The following is a 15,565-nucleotide window of genomic DNA, read 5'->3' as shown; positions in this document are numbered from 1 at the left end:
TGGTGCACCCCCAATTATGGGACTTAGTGAATCAGAGGACGATAGGGAATCAGAGAAGGAGGCCCCCCCATTAGATGCAAGAGTCAGGAGAATGTGGTCTAGGCAGGAATATTAAAAGAGGAAGGGTTTTTGGCATTAATAGATCTATGGGACATTTGGCCACACCTTGCCAGTATATAAGGGACTTCCTAAGGGCAAGGGGACATGGCAGACAACGTTCCTCATCATGGATTCTGGAGACTCAAAGACGAGAAGACTTTCTGAGTTCAAGTCCTTTTGCCTTTTGGCCGGTGAGATGCTTCAATGCTTCAACACAGCTTCAATGACTGTGAGTCTGTTCAAGCGGCCAGAGACACATTCCAGGACTAAAATGTATCGCCCTCTGGCTCATAGCCCGGGAGTTCTTAGAGGGAAAGTGGTCAGCATGACATTCCTTAGAAATTAACCAGTGAATTGCAGGATTCATTTTGCCAATGAATTTTGCTTATGATCAGCTTGGGATCTTTAATTTATAGTGTGCGGTTCTTTATTTCTGAACATTGCTGGGCCCAGGCAGAACAGTCATCTCCTTTTAATATTTAAATTTTGGAAGGCCCCAACTTTGATCTGCAGGGTCTCCTGTTAAACAATGTTAATTGTGCTTGGCAAGTTCTTGAGATCTTGGAGAACACGTTCAGATTTTGAAATGGCTGACCTGAAGGAAGCCTTATTCTGACCCAACATTTAGAAATGTCATACTTTCTTGTAGATGATGCTGAGATTATCATGAGAAACATTTAGCAGTAGTTCCCAACCTTTGTATTGCCGTGACCCCTTAATAACAGTTCTTCGTGTTGTGGTGACCCCCAACCATAATTTGACCACCAATTCTCCCAACAGAGCTTGAAGCTGATTGGCAGGAAGGTCAACATCTGATTGGTTGGATTGTAAAAATATGCTCCAAGGCGCCAGAATAGAAGCTTTAGATCCTCACACCAGGAGAAATTTGTCTTTTCCCATGGTCTTAGGTGACTCCTGTGAAATGGTCGTTCAACCCCCAAAAGGGTCCCAATCTCCAGGTTGAGGACCACTGATTTAGTGGCCATCATCTCCTCCAAACCATTTGCCTTAAACTGTTGACTCCACAACCCACCCCTACCAGTCCTGCTCTCCTGATTGGGAGATCCTTAGATTCTCTATAGTGGGTGGAGCTATCAGCCAGGATGGGTTGACCTCATTCAATCAGATAAGGACTGGGTCTATTAATTTAAATACTGGAGGCACTACTGTCTTCCTCCCCCAGTTAAGACTCAGTCCTCAGTCTGGACAGATGTGGGCTTGTTCCCTCCTAGGATTGATAGGTTATATGACCACAGACATGCTACAGTATATTATTTGGATGGATGGACCTACTCACCTGTATGGAGACGCTGCTGTAAGATCCTCCGATGACCCCCGCGATGAGTAACGGGGTGTTTTCCTGAACCGCATACGAGCCGTCAGGACACATGTATTCTGCTTCATCCACTTTAGTCAAAGAAGCCCTGACGAACTCCAGCGACTGTTCCAAGGCATAGGTGTCTCGCGAACAAGTATCCAACATGTGAACGCCAAGCTTAATCCCCGGGAGCAAGTGGCTGTCCCTGTTGATCTCATCGATGGCAAACAGCATGGCTTCCAGCCTCTGGATGCCCCGGTCTTCGTTGATCCTCCCACATTCTTCGGCGCCCGTGCCTTTCTCCTTGATTGGGAAGAGACCTCCCAGCACCAGGTCTCCTTCTATTTTGATTTCTTTCCTTAAAAAGTTGTGGTCGCCTAAAGAAAGGAAGACACCTCTGGAGAAGAAAGCCAGCGCAAACATGGGAAGCTTTGCCAACATCTTCACTGGTCCTCTCCCGGCAGCTCTAAGGAACCTTGGTAGAAACGTCAGAGGTCTTCATTCTCGCCGGCACTCAACTGCGCAGGGGGAAGAGCCATCCCACCCAGAAGGAAGGGAGAAACTGACTGGAGCGTCTGTCAGGTGCCTACAAGAGATGGAAAATGATTAGGAAGACGGCGGAATGCAGAACAGATTACAGAACTTTTTAAAATTCTCTCTCTAATATATATAAATATATATAAAGAGAGAGGGATAGAGAGAGATAGAGATAGATAGAGATAGAGATAGATAGATAGAGATCTCTTACCTACCTACCTCTATCTATCTATCCATCCATCCATCCGTCTGTCCGTCTGTCTGTCTATCTATCTACCCTATCCGTCTGTCTGTCTGTCTGTCTGTCTGTCTGTCTGTCTGTCTGTCTGTCTCTCTCTCTCTCTCTCTCTCTCTCTCTCTCTCTCTCTCTCTATATATATATATATATATATATATATATATATATATATATATATATATATAATCGATCTATCATATCTCTCTCTCTCTCTCCTATCTATCTATCATTTATATCTATCATTAGAATTTATCTACCATATCCAGTGAAGGGCTGCAAAATGTTTTACTACCACACTGTAGGTGTGGCTTATTTTGTGGGTGTGGCTTGCTGGCTGTGTGACCAGATGGGAGTGGCTTGACAATCATGTGACTCGGGGGTGGTGGCTTAAAGGTCATGTGACTGGGTTAACTTGACGTCACTCCCATCAAGGGTTGGGGTTAGGGTGCCTGGCCTCTCCTCGCCTCCAAGAGAGACAATTTCCCTCTCTATTTACTATGACCGAACATCCAAAATATACTCTTTAATTCTATGTATATAAGCCCTATGCATACATACAAATTACACAAAGGCACACAAAAGTATACATGATCTACTATATAAACTATATGTGTATATCCACACACATATGCGCAACTCTTCCAAAATTACACACACTCGACTTCATTTACTGTGATAGGAAAAACCTAACCAGAGGCCAGAAGGGAAAAAAAGGAAAAAAAATCAAGATTTTTCTACTGGTTCTGCATACTTGACTAAATTTTTTTCTACTGGTTCTGCGTACCTGACTGTACCTGTAGAAGCCCATCACTGACCATATCTATCTGTCTCTCTCTTTCTTCCTCCCTCCCTCTTTCCCTCTTGATGTTTAGCAACTTACGTTTCTATCAACTATTTAAAAAAAAATTTTTTAAGAGACTTTATATCTGCAATATTTCTATCTCCGCCTTCCAGCATTTGGGTTGGCTCATTTCACATTGAAAGGATGCCCTTTTGACATTAATAAGTGTTGTGATTCCGTCTGAGGCCCCTCAGGGAACGGCTGATCCTCTGCCGGCTTCCTGCTCAGAGGGGGAGGATGAGGAACAGGAGGTTCAGGCAGACGGGGAGGAGGAATCTCAGGCTGAGGGAGAGGGAGGACAGCCAGAGTCCCCCGAGAGGGAGCTCTCCCCAGCAAGCAGCCTGGATTCCTTAGATGAAAATGCACAAGCAATAATCATCTCTGGCAGAGAAGAGCAACACAACGAAGGGGACAATTAGCCAGGTACTTTCAGCACTAAAGAGGCAACAGCTGGGTTTGAGTGTGGTGCTCTCTGGAAAGGCTGAAAAGGCAGACCCACCCTTCCTGGGTTGTGGAGTATTATCTTTGGGAGTCCTGGGACCTGGCTGTGATCTTTGGCGTCTTGGAATTCTGGTTTGTGACTTTGAATACTGAAACCTTGGGGGGAAAAGGTGTGGGTCTTATTCTCTACAGTGGTGGTTGTGCCAGCAAGAAGTCTGCTGTATTGTCTGGCCATCAGGACTCTGCTGTGAAGTCTCATAGCCTGCCTGTTGGGAAGAACAGGTTTTTCTCTGTGTTTATTTTTCAAACTATAAAGTGCTTTCGCTTTTACCAGTGTGTCTGGCTGCTTTTTCCAGTTGGTGTTGAAGTCTGGGGGCACCCAGACAGAACAATAAGTAGCACAGAACTCAAAGTCCTGGGGGTTTCAATTTGGCTTTTGCTAGGTCAGGGGTCCCCAAACTTGTCAACTTTAAGTCCTGTGGACTTTAACACCCAGAATTCTGGGTGTTGAAGCCCACAAGTCTTAAAGTTGACAAGTTTGAAGACCTCTGTGCTAGGTAGTGGTAGAAGCACACACCTTATCTCATTTTCCTTCAAAGTACGTAAAAACTGTGGCTGCGATAGGTCAAGATCCCTACTTAAACTATTTTGTCAACAAAGACTGTGATTTATAGATGCAGTGTCCTTTGGACATCTTGGTCTGAATATTAAAAGAATGTAAAATGATTTCCAAATTCGTAGGACTTCGTCGGAGAACAATAAATTCTACCGAAAAGCAATAAAAACACAAATAAGTTACACAAAGGAGATGCACAGAAACATCATAACTCTTATGCCAAGAATCAAACAGTCTGCTCCAGCAGTGGATGGTGGTGAATTTAGAATATATAACTTTATGGAAATAAAGCACCTGAAAGATGACTCCAGGATTGTGATTCAAATCTAAATTCAATTGGATTTTTCCAAACTGGTGCCCTCCAATTGAGATGATAACCCCATGAATTTTCTACCAACTACATTTTCTACAGGGGGCCCAAACAAACAAAATAATAATAATAATAATAATAATAATAATAATAATAATAATAATAATAATAATTTATTAGATTTGTATGCCGCGCCTCTCCGAAGACTGATGAAGTTCAACGTATAGAAAAGTAAAATCCTACACCTAGGTAAGAAAACCCCAAAACACACATACAAACTGGGTAAAACCACATTCAACACAAGTGACTGTGAGAGGGATCTTGGAGTCTTGGTGGACAACCAACTAAATATGAGCCAGCAATGTACAGCAGCAGCTAAAAAAGCCAACATAATTATTTATTTATTTGTTTGTTTGTTTGTTTGTTTGTCAAACAATTATAGGGTGATAATTTGTACATATAAAACATTTGATAAGTAATGATAAAAAGTAGACAATAGGACAGGGACGGTAGGCACAGTGGTGTGGTTATGCACGCCCCTTACAGACCTCTTATAAAGGGGGAGAGGTCGATTGTAGACAGTCTAAGGTTAAAGGAAACCACAGAATCAGGTAGTGCATTCCAGGCGTTGATGACTCTGTTGCTAAAGTCGTATTTTTTGCAGTCAAGTTTGGATCAATTTCATGCTCGTGTGTTGTTGCGGTTGAAGGTGAAGTTATCTTGAGCTGCATCAACAGAGGGATACAATCTAGGACTAAGGAGGCATTAATACCACTCTATAATACCCTACTCAGACCACACCTAGAGTACTGCATTCAATTTTGGACTTCACACTACAAAAAAAGACATTGAAACTCTGGAAAAAGTACAGAAGAGGGCAACCAGGATAATAAAGGGAGGAGAAACATACGAGGAAAGGTTGCAGGAACTGGGCATGGAAAGTCTAGTGTCTCCATCCTCTCACTAGAGCAAGATTTGAGCAGTTAGATTCTATGGTTAAATACGGACGATTCCACCTGGTACCATATTTTGAGAGAACAGGCATTTGCAGTGCACCAGAAATAGAAGAACATTGCCCACGTGCTACTCAATTGTAAATTATACTCCTCAGTATTTACAGCCCCTACTTGACAAAATCATACACTGGGACTGTAATAAACAATTATCTTACTTTCTTCAGGACACAAATGTATATATGTTAAGTTTATAGTCAGGGCTGTTCAGATGAGAATACGTTTTATAGAACATATTGGGGTGGCCATGCTAAGGAGATGAATTCACTTAAGAATATTTTATATCAGTACTTTACATTTGTTTAATATAATCCTTAGCATGAGTTATATTCTCATGTTTTACTACTCAGTTTTAGCATATTAGAATAGAATAGAATAGAATTCTTTATTGGCCAAGTGTGATTGGACACACAAGGAATTTGTCTTTGTTCCAAATACTCTCAGTGGACATAAAAGAAAAAGAGACATTTGTCAAGAATCATGAGGTCCAACACTTAATGATTGTCATAGGGGTCAAATAAGCAATGAAGAAACAATCAATATTAATAAAAATCTTAGGATACAAGCAACAAGTTACAGTCATACAGTCATTATACTGCATTTTAACTTATTTATCCAAATTCCCTTTATTTTATCCAATTTCATTGTATTTTAACCATTCGCAGTTTTATGACGACCGATGTAGTCACTATTTTTGTTTTGATCAAATAAAATTGATTGTTGTTGTGGATAGTCTAGTGAAGACGAGGGCCAGGGGGGCTATGATAGCAGTCTTCAAATCTTTGAGAGAGAGAGGAAGGGGTCACACTATTTTCCAGGGCACCAGAGGGCCAGAGAAGGAGCAACGGATGGAAGCTGACCAAGGAGAGATTCAACCTAGAAATAAGGAAGAACTTTGTGATGGTCAGAGCGATCAACCGGTAGAATGGCTTGCCTGCAGAGGTGGTGAACGCCCCAACACTAGAGACCTTCAAGAAAAGACTGGACAGCCATAGGTCTGGGATGATATAGGGTCTCCTGCACCAGCAGGAGGTTGGACAGGGTCCTTTCCAACACAAACTATAAATAAAAAATGAATAGCGTAAATGCACCTAGACAGGTTGTACCTCCAACTCGTGATCCTCATGCTAGTTTAGATGATGGCCTGTGGCCTGTAGAAAGATGTCCTCTTGCTATTGTCTACTTCAGAACTGCCTTGAGAGTCAATGAGGAGGACAATAGCATTGAGTCAACGATGGGCATCCTATACAAGCCACGATTATATCACTGATGACATGATGTCATTGCCCAGGGGAGGCTCATTAGATGCCATCACTGACACAAAGATTTGGTATAAATGGCTCAAAGAGAGGAAATATTTAAGAAACATAAAATAAAAATTAGCAATTAAATTCATCACTCACAAATGCAAACAGAAATTGATTAATTAAATAATTAATTAATTAATTAATTATACACATTACTAAAATGGCAAACCCAATTTAGAGAGGTAGAACATAACCATTACAGTATAGTAATACTAAGTTGCGTAGTGACGGAAGTCAATGGACAGATGACAGATATTCTTATTGAAGAAAAGCAGTTACGCATAATCATAAAGGATCACTTGGGAAAATATATACAACAATAAAATATGCATTAAGATAAAGAAAGATATAGGTAGTTTAGTTTTGCTTTACAGTTGTTTTAATAATGTTAATTTGTTTATTATTTTTACTTCCTTAAATATTTTGAAGTATGTAATAAATAAAATCTAGACTGGGAGGGCAATATAGCCCTGCATGATAAATCATTGAAGGATATATGAAATTATTTCGTTAACGGAAAAAAGCATGTAGTAATTTATGCACTTGAGACAAATTACAGTCTAGTGTATAATTAATATAATATAAATACAGTGACTTTAATGCTAATATAATGCTAATATCTGTATATACTATTTTAATAGGAAAGTGAACACAAGGGGACACAATCTGAAGTTAGTTGGGGGAAAGATCAAAAGCAACATGAGAAAATATTATTTTACTGAAAGAGTAGTAGATCCTTGGAACAAACTTCCAGCAGACATGGTTGGTAAATCCACATTAACTGAATGTAAACATGCCTGGGATAAACATAGATCCATCCCAAGATAAAATACAGGAAATAGTATAATAGATGGACCATGAGGTCTTTTTCTGCCATCAATCTTCTATATTTCTATGTTTCTATTACTAATTTAATTTTCTTCTATTTTCTTCTGTACCTACTATTGTGTTTTCTTTTTAAACGTGGAAAATTGATAAAAATATTTAAAAAGAAAAGAGATGATACTAAACATCACTTCCGTGCATCGTTGAGGCTGATGAACTAGGATGAATTTATGCACTCCGGCATAAATCTACTTAAACGGGTACTTAAATTTGAGAAAAACCAAAGCTGTTATGTCACCTGATTACAAAGGATCCGCTCAGCGTTAGAGAAGAAACTTCAGCAAATTAGCCTAAATTTGACACGTTCGTACACCAATGCACCCACCCACACACAAACACCAAAGGGTTGTAATTATTGCATTGCGCAAATGTCGCCCCTCCGTCTTCGTTCTCGCTGGTGCATGATGTTAGAACAAATGTTTCATGAGCAAGTTAAAGCCACAGCAAATTACACCACGCGATCAACCTGATTATTTTAACAGCTCCACCGAGCACAGCCGGACGGTCGCTGGAACTGTGAGAAATAATAAAGAAATAATTAATACAGCATGATGGATGGCAGATTCTGCCTCTTTGCTTGTATGTTTTAATTGTTAATGTCATAAGAGTACGTTGGCCACAAGTGCTGGGCCTGGTTATAAATCACTCTAAATGTTATATTTCCCCCCCCCAAGCGCTGTATTGATTTTTCTTGTGTCTATGAGCTCACGTGTACACTACTCCTGGGCGAGAAGCCAACAATAAAACCGGTGTAGATTAAAATACTCTGCTGTTTTGTTCAATTTAGTAATCAAGGGAAGGTCGATTAAAAATTTGGAAGGAAACCAAGCCTAGCACCAACGTCCTAACAGGCTACCTTAGCTTTAGTTCTTTGGGTGATATTGGACTATACGTCATTTGCAGGATCTAAATTAGACGTTGAGTCTAATTGGTCAAGAACAATCCTAGTCATACACAATTACATCACAATGCATACACAATATTATAAGCTGCTTTCAATACATTAAACAATACTATAAGCCTTACTTACATAAACCATGATTAGACCACACAGTTCTTACAACAGCAGTCACTGGGACAATACAGAAATAGCAATAAATAGCAGAGAGTAATGAGAGAGTGGGGCTTCTGGCTCCCTCTTGTGGCTAACTGCAAAATTAACTCTCAAAGCTATAATGTTATAATTCATTTAAACATACATTGATAGTTTATTTGTTTGTTTGTTTACTTGTTTGTTTTGTCAAATAAATATCCGTAGTATACATAGATATAACACTGTTTATATACATGATAATAATATAGACACATTAGAACAGGGGACGGAAGGCACGCTGGTGCACTTATGCACACCCCTTACTGACCTCTTAGGAATCGGGAGAGGTCAACAATGGACAGTCTAAGGGTAAAGTTTTGGGAGTTAGGTGATGATACTACAGAGCCTGGCAGTGAATTCCATGCATCAAGTACTTGGTTACTAAAGTCGTATTTCCTGCAGATGAGTTTAGAGCGGTTTACTTTAAGTTTGTATCTGTTGTGTTTATATATTGACAAACCCAATCAGTTACGTACATAGTACTAACATACTAGATCATAGAACAATAGAATTATAGTCCTGGATGTCTAATCTAATAAATATAAATGTAAACATATTTTTAGGTCTATGCTTGGACAGCTCAAATGAAGAGAAACCGATTCCCTTCCTTGGTTATACTACTGAATTGTCCTTCCTGCACTTTACATTTTTGTCTCTGTCTTTTTCTAATTTGAGACATTATTCCTTGTTCTACAGCAGATGTCTTCAAACTTGGCAACTTTAAGACTTGTGGACTTCAACCCCCAGAAATCTCCTCCAACTGGCTGGAGAATTCTGGGAGTTGAAGTCCACAAGTCTTAAAGTTGCCAAGTTTGGGGACTCCTGTTCCACAGCCTGGGATATTGGAGACCAACTCTCTTCTTTTTGAGGTCCCGTCAAGGGTTATCTTCTCTCCCCTCAACTATCTTTTTTCCTCAATTCCTTCAATTTTTAGTTTGGAGAAGTAAAACGTGGCCGAATCTCATGAAATGTCATAGATCTCTAATCCCTTGGAAGCTGGTGTAGGTTTGTGGGCATTCTGATATGGGATCCTATGGACTTCAACTATTGTGATGAAAAAGAAAACCTTATATTTTAGTTTGGAGTATGAATCGATGCCTCCTGGAGTCCCGTATCGCTAAGCTCCAATTTTGAAAAAGGACGCAAGAGAAGGCACTGGTTATAAGCAAAGGCCCAGAACAAACAATCAAGGATTTAGCTGGATCAGTGCTCAGTTAATGAAATACCTAAAAGGAGTGCCAGCTGTTATGTATTACTTTCTGCCACAGAGCAGCTGTGGCTCTGTTTCAGCTGGAGATAATAGAATAACAGAGTTGGAAGGGACCTTGGAGGTCTTCTAGTCCAACCCCCTGCTTGGGCAGGAAACCCTACACTAGTTCAGACAGATGGTTATCCAACATCATCTTAAAAGCTTCCAGTGTTGGAGCATTCACAACTTCTGGAGGCAACATCTGTTCCATGGATTAATTGTTTTGTCAGGAAATTTCTCCTAAGTTCTAAGTTGCTTCTCTCCTTGTTTAGTTTCCACCCATTGCTGCTTGTTCTACCCTCAGGTGCTTTGGAGAATAGCTTGACTCCCTCTTCTTTGGGGCAACCCCTGAGATATTGGAAGACTGCTATCGTGTCTCCCCTGGTCCTTCTTTTCATCAAACAAGCCATGCCCAGTTCCTGCAACCATTCTTTGTATATTTTAGCTTTCTGGTCCTCTAATCCTCTCTGTTTCTCTTCTCTGCCCTATTTCCAGAATCAAGCAAACATGGAAATCCTGGACTAAAAAAACAAGATTATCATGAAACTTTTACATAAAGTGAAATTGAAAGAAAACTTTTTCAAACTCTGAAAACTCTGAAAAATTTCCTCAGACCAAACATCAGCCAGAAGACAAATACCTGAAAAAAAACCCCTACAACATTTGAACATAGGCACTATGTTGAAGATATTAATAGAAGTGTAATATAGCTGAATTAAATATAGCTACCACATGTTGAAAAATGTAATCTAGTTCTTGCAAGTAGTGCCAGAATGGTTTCAAGGCTGCAGAGGGTGGCCTCCTAAATATTAGCTGATACCATCCAAGTTTAATAAGTGCCATCATGGATTAATCCCAAATTAGACAGGGTAGCCTCAAAGTATGGACATTTTCTGATGAGATTTTGTATTTGGTCACAGGGAGCTGTTTTTCTAAGAGGGGAGTAAAACAGTTTTCATTGAGAGAGAATTCTCTTCTCAATTTATGCGCCTAATGTCATTTTGTGTGTGTGTGAAATCAAAGTCAGATTGACCATGGGGCTACTGCGGATTTTATGGGACCTAAAATCCCCCTTAATTACACAGAAGGCCACCAGGATAAAATTCATGCCCTGGGGTTGGCCTTTGCAGCCGGAGGAGGAGGAAGAGGAGGAGGAGGAGGAGGACATCAATGAACAAAGAAGGAAAGAAGGGAGGGAGGAAGGGAGGGATAATGATGTTTGATTTTTCCAAATTGCAGAATACAGATAGAAAGAAGAGGAGAAGGAGGGGAAGAAGAAGGAGAGAAAGAAAGAAAGAAGAATGATGCTTGATTTCTGCAAATTACAGAATACAGATAGGCAGAGGAGGAAGACGAGGAGGAGGAAAACAATAAAGAAGGAAAGAAAGAAAGAAAGAAGGAAGGAAGGAAGGAAGGAAAGGAAGGATAGTGATGCTTGATTGTTCTAAATTGCAGAATACAGATAGAAAGAGGAAGAGAAGGAGGAGAGGAAGAAGGAGAGAAAGAAGGAAGGAAGAAAGAAAGAAGAATGATGCTTGATTTCTGCAAATTATAGAATACAGATAGCCAGAGGAGGAAGACGAGGAGGAGGAAAACAATCAATAAAGAAGGAAGGAAAGAAAGAAGGAACGAAGGAAAGAAAGAAGGAACGAAGGAAAGAAAGAAGGATGGAAAGGAGGGATAGTGATGCTTGATTGTTCCAAATTGCAGAATACAGATAGAAAGAGGAAGAGAAGTAAGAGAGGAAGAAGGAGAGAAGAAAGGCAGGAAGAAAAAAAGAAAGAAAGAAAGAAAGAAAGAAAGAAAGAAAGAAAGAAGAATGATGTTTGATTTCTGCAAATTATAGAATACAGATAGACAGAGGAGGAGGAAGAGAAGAAGGAGGAAATTAATCAATAAAGAAGGAAAGAAGGAAGGAAGGATAATGATGCTTGATTTTTCCAAATTGCATAATACAGATAGAAAGAAGAGGAGAAGGAGGAGAAGAAGAAGGAGGAAGGAAGGAAGGAAAGAAAGAAAGAAAGATGATGCTTGATTTCTGCAAATTATAGAATATAGATAGGTGGAGGAGGAGGAAGAGGAGGAGGTGGAAGAGCCTTTTTGTAAAATTAAAATAGTTTTTATCTACATAGATATTCCATATCCCTAGTATTAAAGGATCCTGAGGGAGGGTGACATTATTAAAAAGAGAAGATTGTGTTTTGTTTAATCTTTAAATGTTCCCCAACATCAAAATCCTGTAAACTCTTTGGGTGTTTGCGGAAGGTGAGATAAAACAACATTACAACTCAAGTGTGACTTGTTCTTACTTAAGACATTGTAAAATGTGAGGACTTCTGCCCCTGTTTCTTACATTGATTCCTAATTTCTGGCCCAATTGTAAAATCTAAACTTTATTTGATACATACATTAAATTAAAAAGAAAATAGAGATAATAAACAAACATACATATTAAAACACCTATACAACAAAATTAAGCTCACTATACTTTTCTTATGTTAAATAATTGTTTTATGTGCTCCCATTGGAGATACATCTACGAATTCTATTGTAGCATGAATAATTGGTCAAGTTTTGCTGAAGGTAGAGAGACACACTAAATATATATTTAAAAAATAGTTGAAATGCATAACTTTCCCTTACAATGGGAATATGCATAACTGATTCATACAATGAACCAGTGCAATATTAATGATATTATTGAATCCACACACACACCAATGTACAGATTAAAAATAAAATAATGAACTGGCAGAAATGAATAGATTAACTATGCATATAAAAGAGAAAGAAGACTTAGTTTTCTACAAAATTTGGGATAAATGGCACAATTGGTTGCAAAAAAAAAAAAGATCAAGAAAGAAAAAAATTAGATTAAATTTATCACATTGAGAAGATCTTATGAGAATGAAATGGATAAGCTTTTTCAGATATGCCAGAATTTAGATAGGTGAGGACTAGTTAAATGATAGACATTCCATGGTTAGATAAGATATACAGTACTTATTTGATATAGAACGACTTTTACCTGACATTATAAATTAAGTCTTTTTTATGAATTTCTATTATTATTATTATTATTATTATTATTATTATTATTATTATTATTATTATTATTATTGATTTGTATGCCACCTTTCTCCATGGAGGAGCATTATTATTATTATTATTATTATTATTATTATCATCATCATTATCATCATCATCATCATCCTTATAATTATAAATAGAGCTAAAATGTATAATCATGTATGATACCAATATGAAAATCTGCAAATAATTTAGAAATGTGATAACAGGTAGGGAAAGAGAGAGCAAAGACATCTCTCTTGTTTCTAAAGCTGTGTGTATATTGTTATTTGCTACTTATATTTGTATATAAACTTACTTTTTTTCTAATTAAAAACTATATAAAATAAATATATATATATTATTGAATCCCTATTTGTTGCATCGGAGGACCAAAAGAGGCATTCCTCTTCTAAACATTATGATTTATTCTAGGAGGATTCAATACATAGTTTCTACTTTCAGAACCACGAATCTGATAACTTTCTTTTCATCTGTCGTGCTTACTTTGTTTTGCCACATTTGAATAATTTAGCATCTCTTAACCTTGCAGCTGTAATCATGAATAAAATAATTTCACTATGTAAATAGGTTTTGGATGTAGCTGAGCCAAGCCAGCAAGGAGTCTGGGGTTAATCTTTTTGGAGTAACGTTTTATAACTTTACTCATTTCTGGAACAGCTTAGCGAATTTACAAATGATCCATGATACATATGAAACAATTATCTACCTAAAGCAAAGATTAAAAGATAAAAAAAGGAAGATTAAAAAAAAAAACTGCAGGCAAGAAACAAGTGTTTTGGAAGTGCTGAAAATTATGTGGTTCTAAATATAACATATAAAGTTATTAGCACTGGCTGGTGAAGATGTTAATACCAATTTAATGTCTTTGGGTAATACAGACAACACGAGTTCCTTAAAATTATTGCTTCTGCACTTGGAAAACAAAACGTAACCGTAATACTAATAGCTCATTTGATAAAACCAAGCCCCATTAACTAAGTAAAAAGTGACAGATAATACTTTCAGAGAACATTATTCTTTATTTATCTAAAAACTCTGAAGCAAGTGAGATCACTAATTACTTAGCAAACTGCAATTGCATCAAATTAATGTATAAATGTAGAGATACTTCAACAGGGATAGAAGACCAAATATATAATCCCTTCATCATCTTTCTATGTACTCTTTCTAGAGTCCCAACGTAAATTTTATGCCTTTGTATAAACAGGGGGATAGAATCAAGGCCAGATGAAGTGTTACTACCACTTTGTAAGGCCTTGGTAAGGCTACACTTGGAATTCTTATCAGTGAATTGATTAATGATGTAAAACTCTTCAATGCCACCGACAACACGGCTATTCTCCAAAAAGACCTAGACTCTGTCTCTGATTGGTCTAACAGCTGGCAACTCCAAATCCCAACTAACAAATGCTCTGTCCTCCACATTGGCAAAAAGATAATATAAACTGAATAAACCCCTTCTCAGTAAAACACCTCGGAAGACTCCTATCAAATGACCTCAGTGCCAAAGTCCACTGCAACAACATCGCCAAAAAGGCTTCAAGGGTTCTTAACCTAATCCTACGTAGCTTCTGCGCCAGCAATCTCACACTACTTTCCAGAGCTTACAAAACTTTTGCTAGATCAATCCTCGAATACAGCTCATCTGTTTGTAACCCATACGGCATCTTGGACATTAACACCCTCGAAAATGTCCAAAGATACTTTATCAGAAGAGCCCTTCACTCCTCCACTCGAAACAGAAGACCCTACGAGACTAGACTTACAATCCTAGGTTTAGAAAGCTTAGAACTACGTCGCCTTAAATATGACCTAAGTATTGCCCACAAGATCATATGCTGCAACGTCCTTGTCAATGACTACTTCAGTTTCAATCACAACAACACAAGAGCACACAACAGATTCAAGCTTAATATTAACTGCTTCAAACTTGACTGTAAAAAATACGACTTTAGTAACCGAGTAGTTGGTGCATGGAACTCACTATCTGACTCTGTAGTGTCATCTCCTAACCCCCAAAATTTTACCCTTAGACTGTCCTCCCGATTCCTAAGAGGTCAGTAAGGAGCGTGCATAAGTGCACCAATGTGCCTTCTGTCCCCTGTCCTATTGTCTCTCCTATATTTCTTTCTATATCTTTTCTTCTACTTCTATATCTTTTCTTCTATTCTTTCATTGATATATTTTAAGAACATAAGAAGAGCCATGCTGAATCAGGCCAAAGCTCATCAAATCCAGCATTCTATGTTCCACAGTGGGCCCCCAATTCTCCATGGGGATCTTGAGCAGAAAGAGACGGCAAGACCCTCCCTTTTCCTTGACCCTCAACAAATGGGACTCAAGGGAATCCTGCCTGCTTCAACCAACATAGAGGCGGCACTTGGACATCCGTTTCAATAACCACTGATACACTTGGCCTCCATGAATCTGTCTCATCCTGCCTTGAAGCTCTCCAGGCTGACAGCTGTCACAACCTCTTCTGGAAGGGAATTCCATCAACCAAGGACCCTCTAGGTGAAGAAATA

The 15,565-nt window shown here is 38.7% G+C and overlaps 2 protein-coding genes across 2 annotated transcripts in view; one reads left to right on the top strand and one right to left on the bottom strand.

Moving 5' to 3' along the window:
- The window catches only part of GRM3 (glutamate metabotropic receptor 3), a 28,985-nt gene extending 20,300 nt beyond the window's left edge, over positions 1 to 8,685 (bottom strand). The window contains 2 exon segments of the mRNA XM_070754651.1: positions 1,397 to 2,003; positions 8,636 to 8,685. Coding sequence (XP_070610752.1) covers positions 1,397 to 1,858 — 462 coding nt within the window. The 5' untranslated portion in view covers positions 1,859 to 2,003; positions 8,636 to 8,685.
- Positions 1 to 15,565, top strand: part of ELAPOR2 (endosome-lysosome associated apoptosis and autophagy regulator family member 2) — a 399,643-nt gene that overhangs the window by 70,538 nt on the left and 313,540 nt on the right. The gene's annotated exons all lie outside the window — the stretch shown is intronic.

This window comes from Erythrolamprus reginae, chromosome 6, assembly GCF_031021105.1.
Source record: "Erythrolamprus reginae isolate rEryReg1 chromosome 6, rEryReg1.hap1, whole genome shotgun sequence".
Classification (NCBI taxonomy): domain Eukaryota; kingdom Metazoa; phylum Chordata; class Lepidosauria; order Squamata; family Dipsadidae; genus Erythrolamprus; species Erythrolamprus reginae.
The sequence above is the reverse complement of the archived record's forward strand: the minus strand, read 5'-3'. Positions and strand labels throughout refer to the sequence as shown.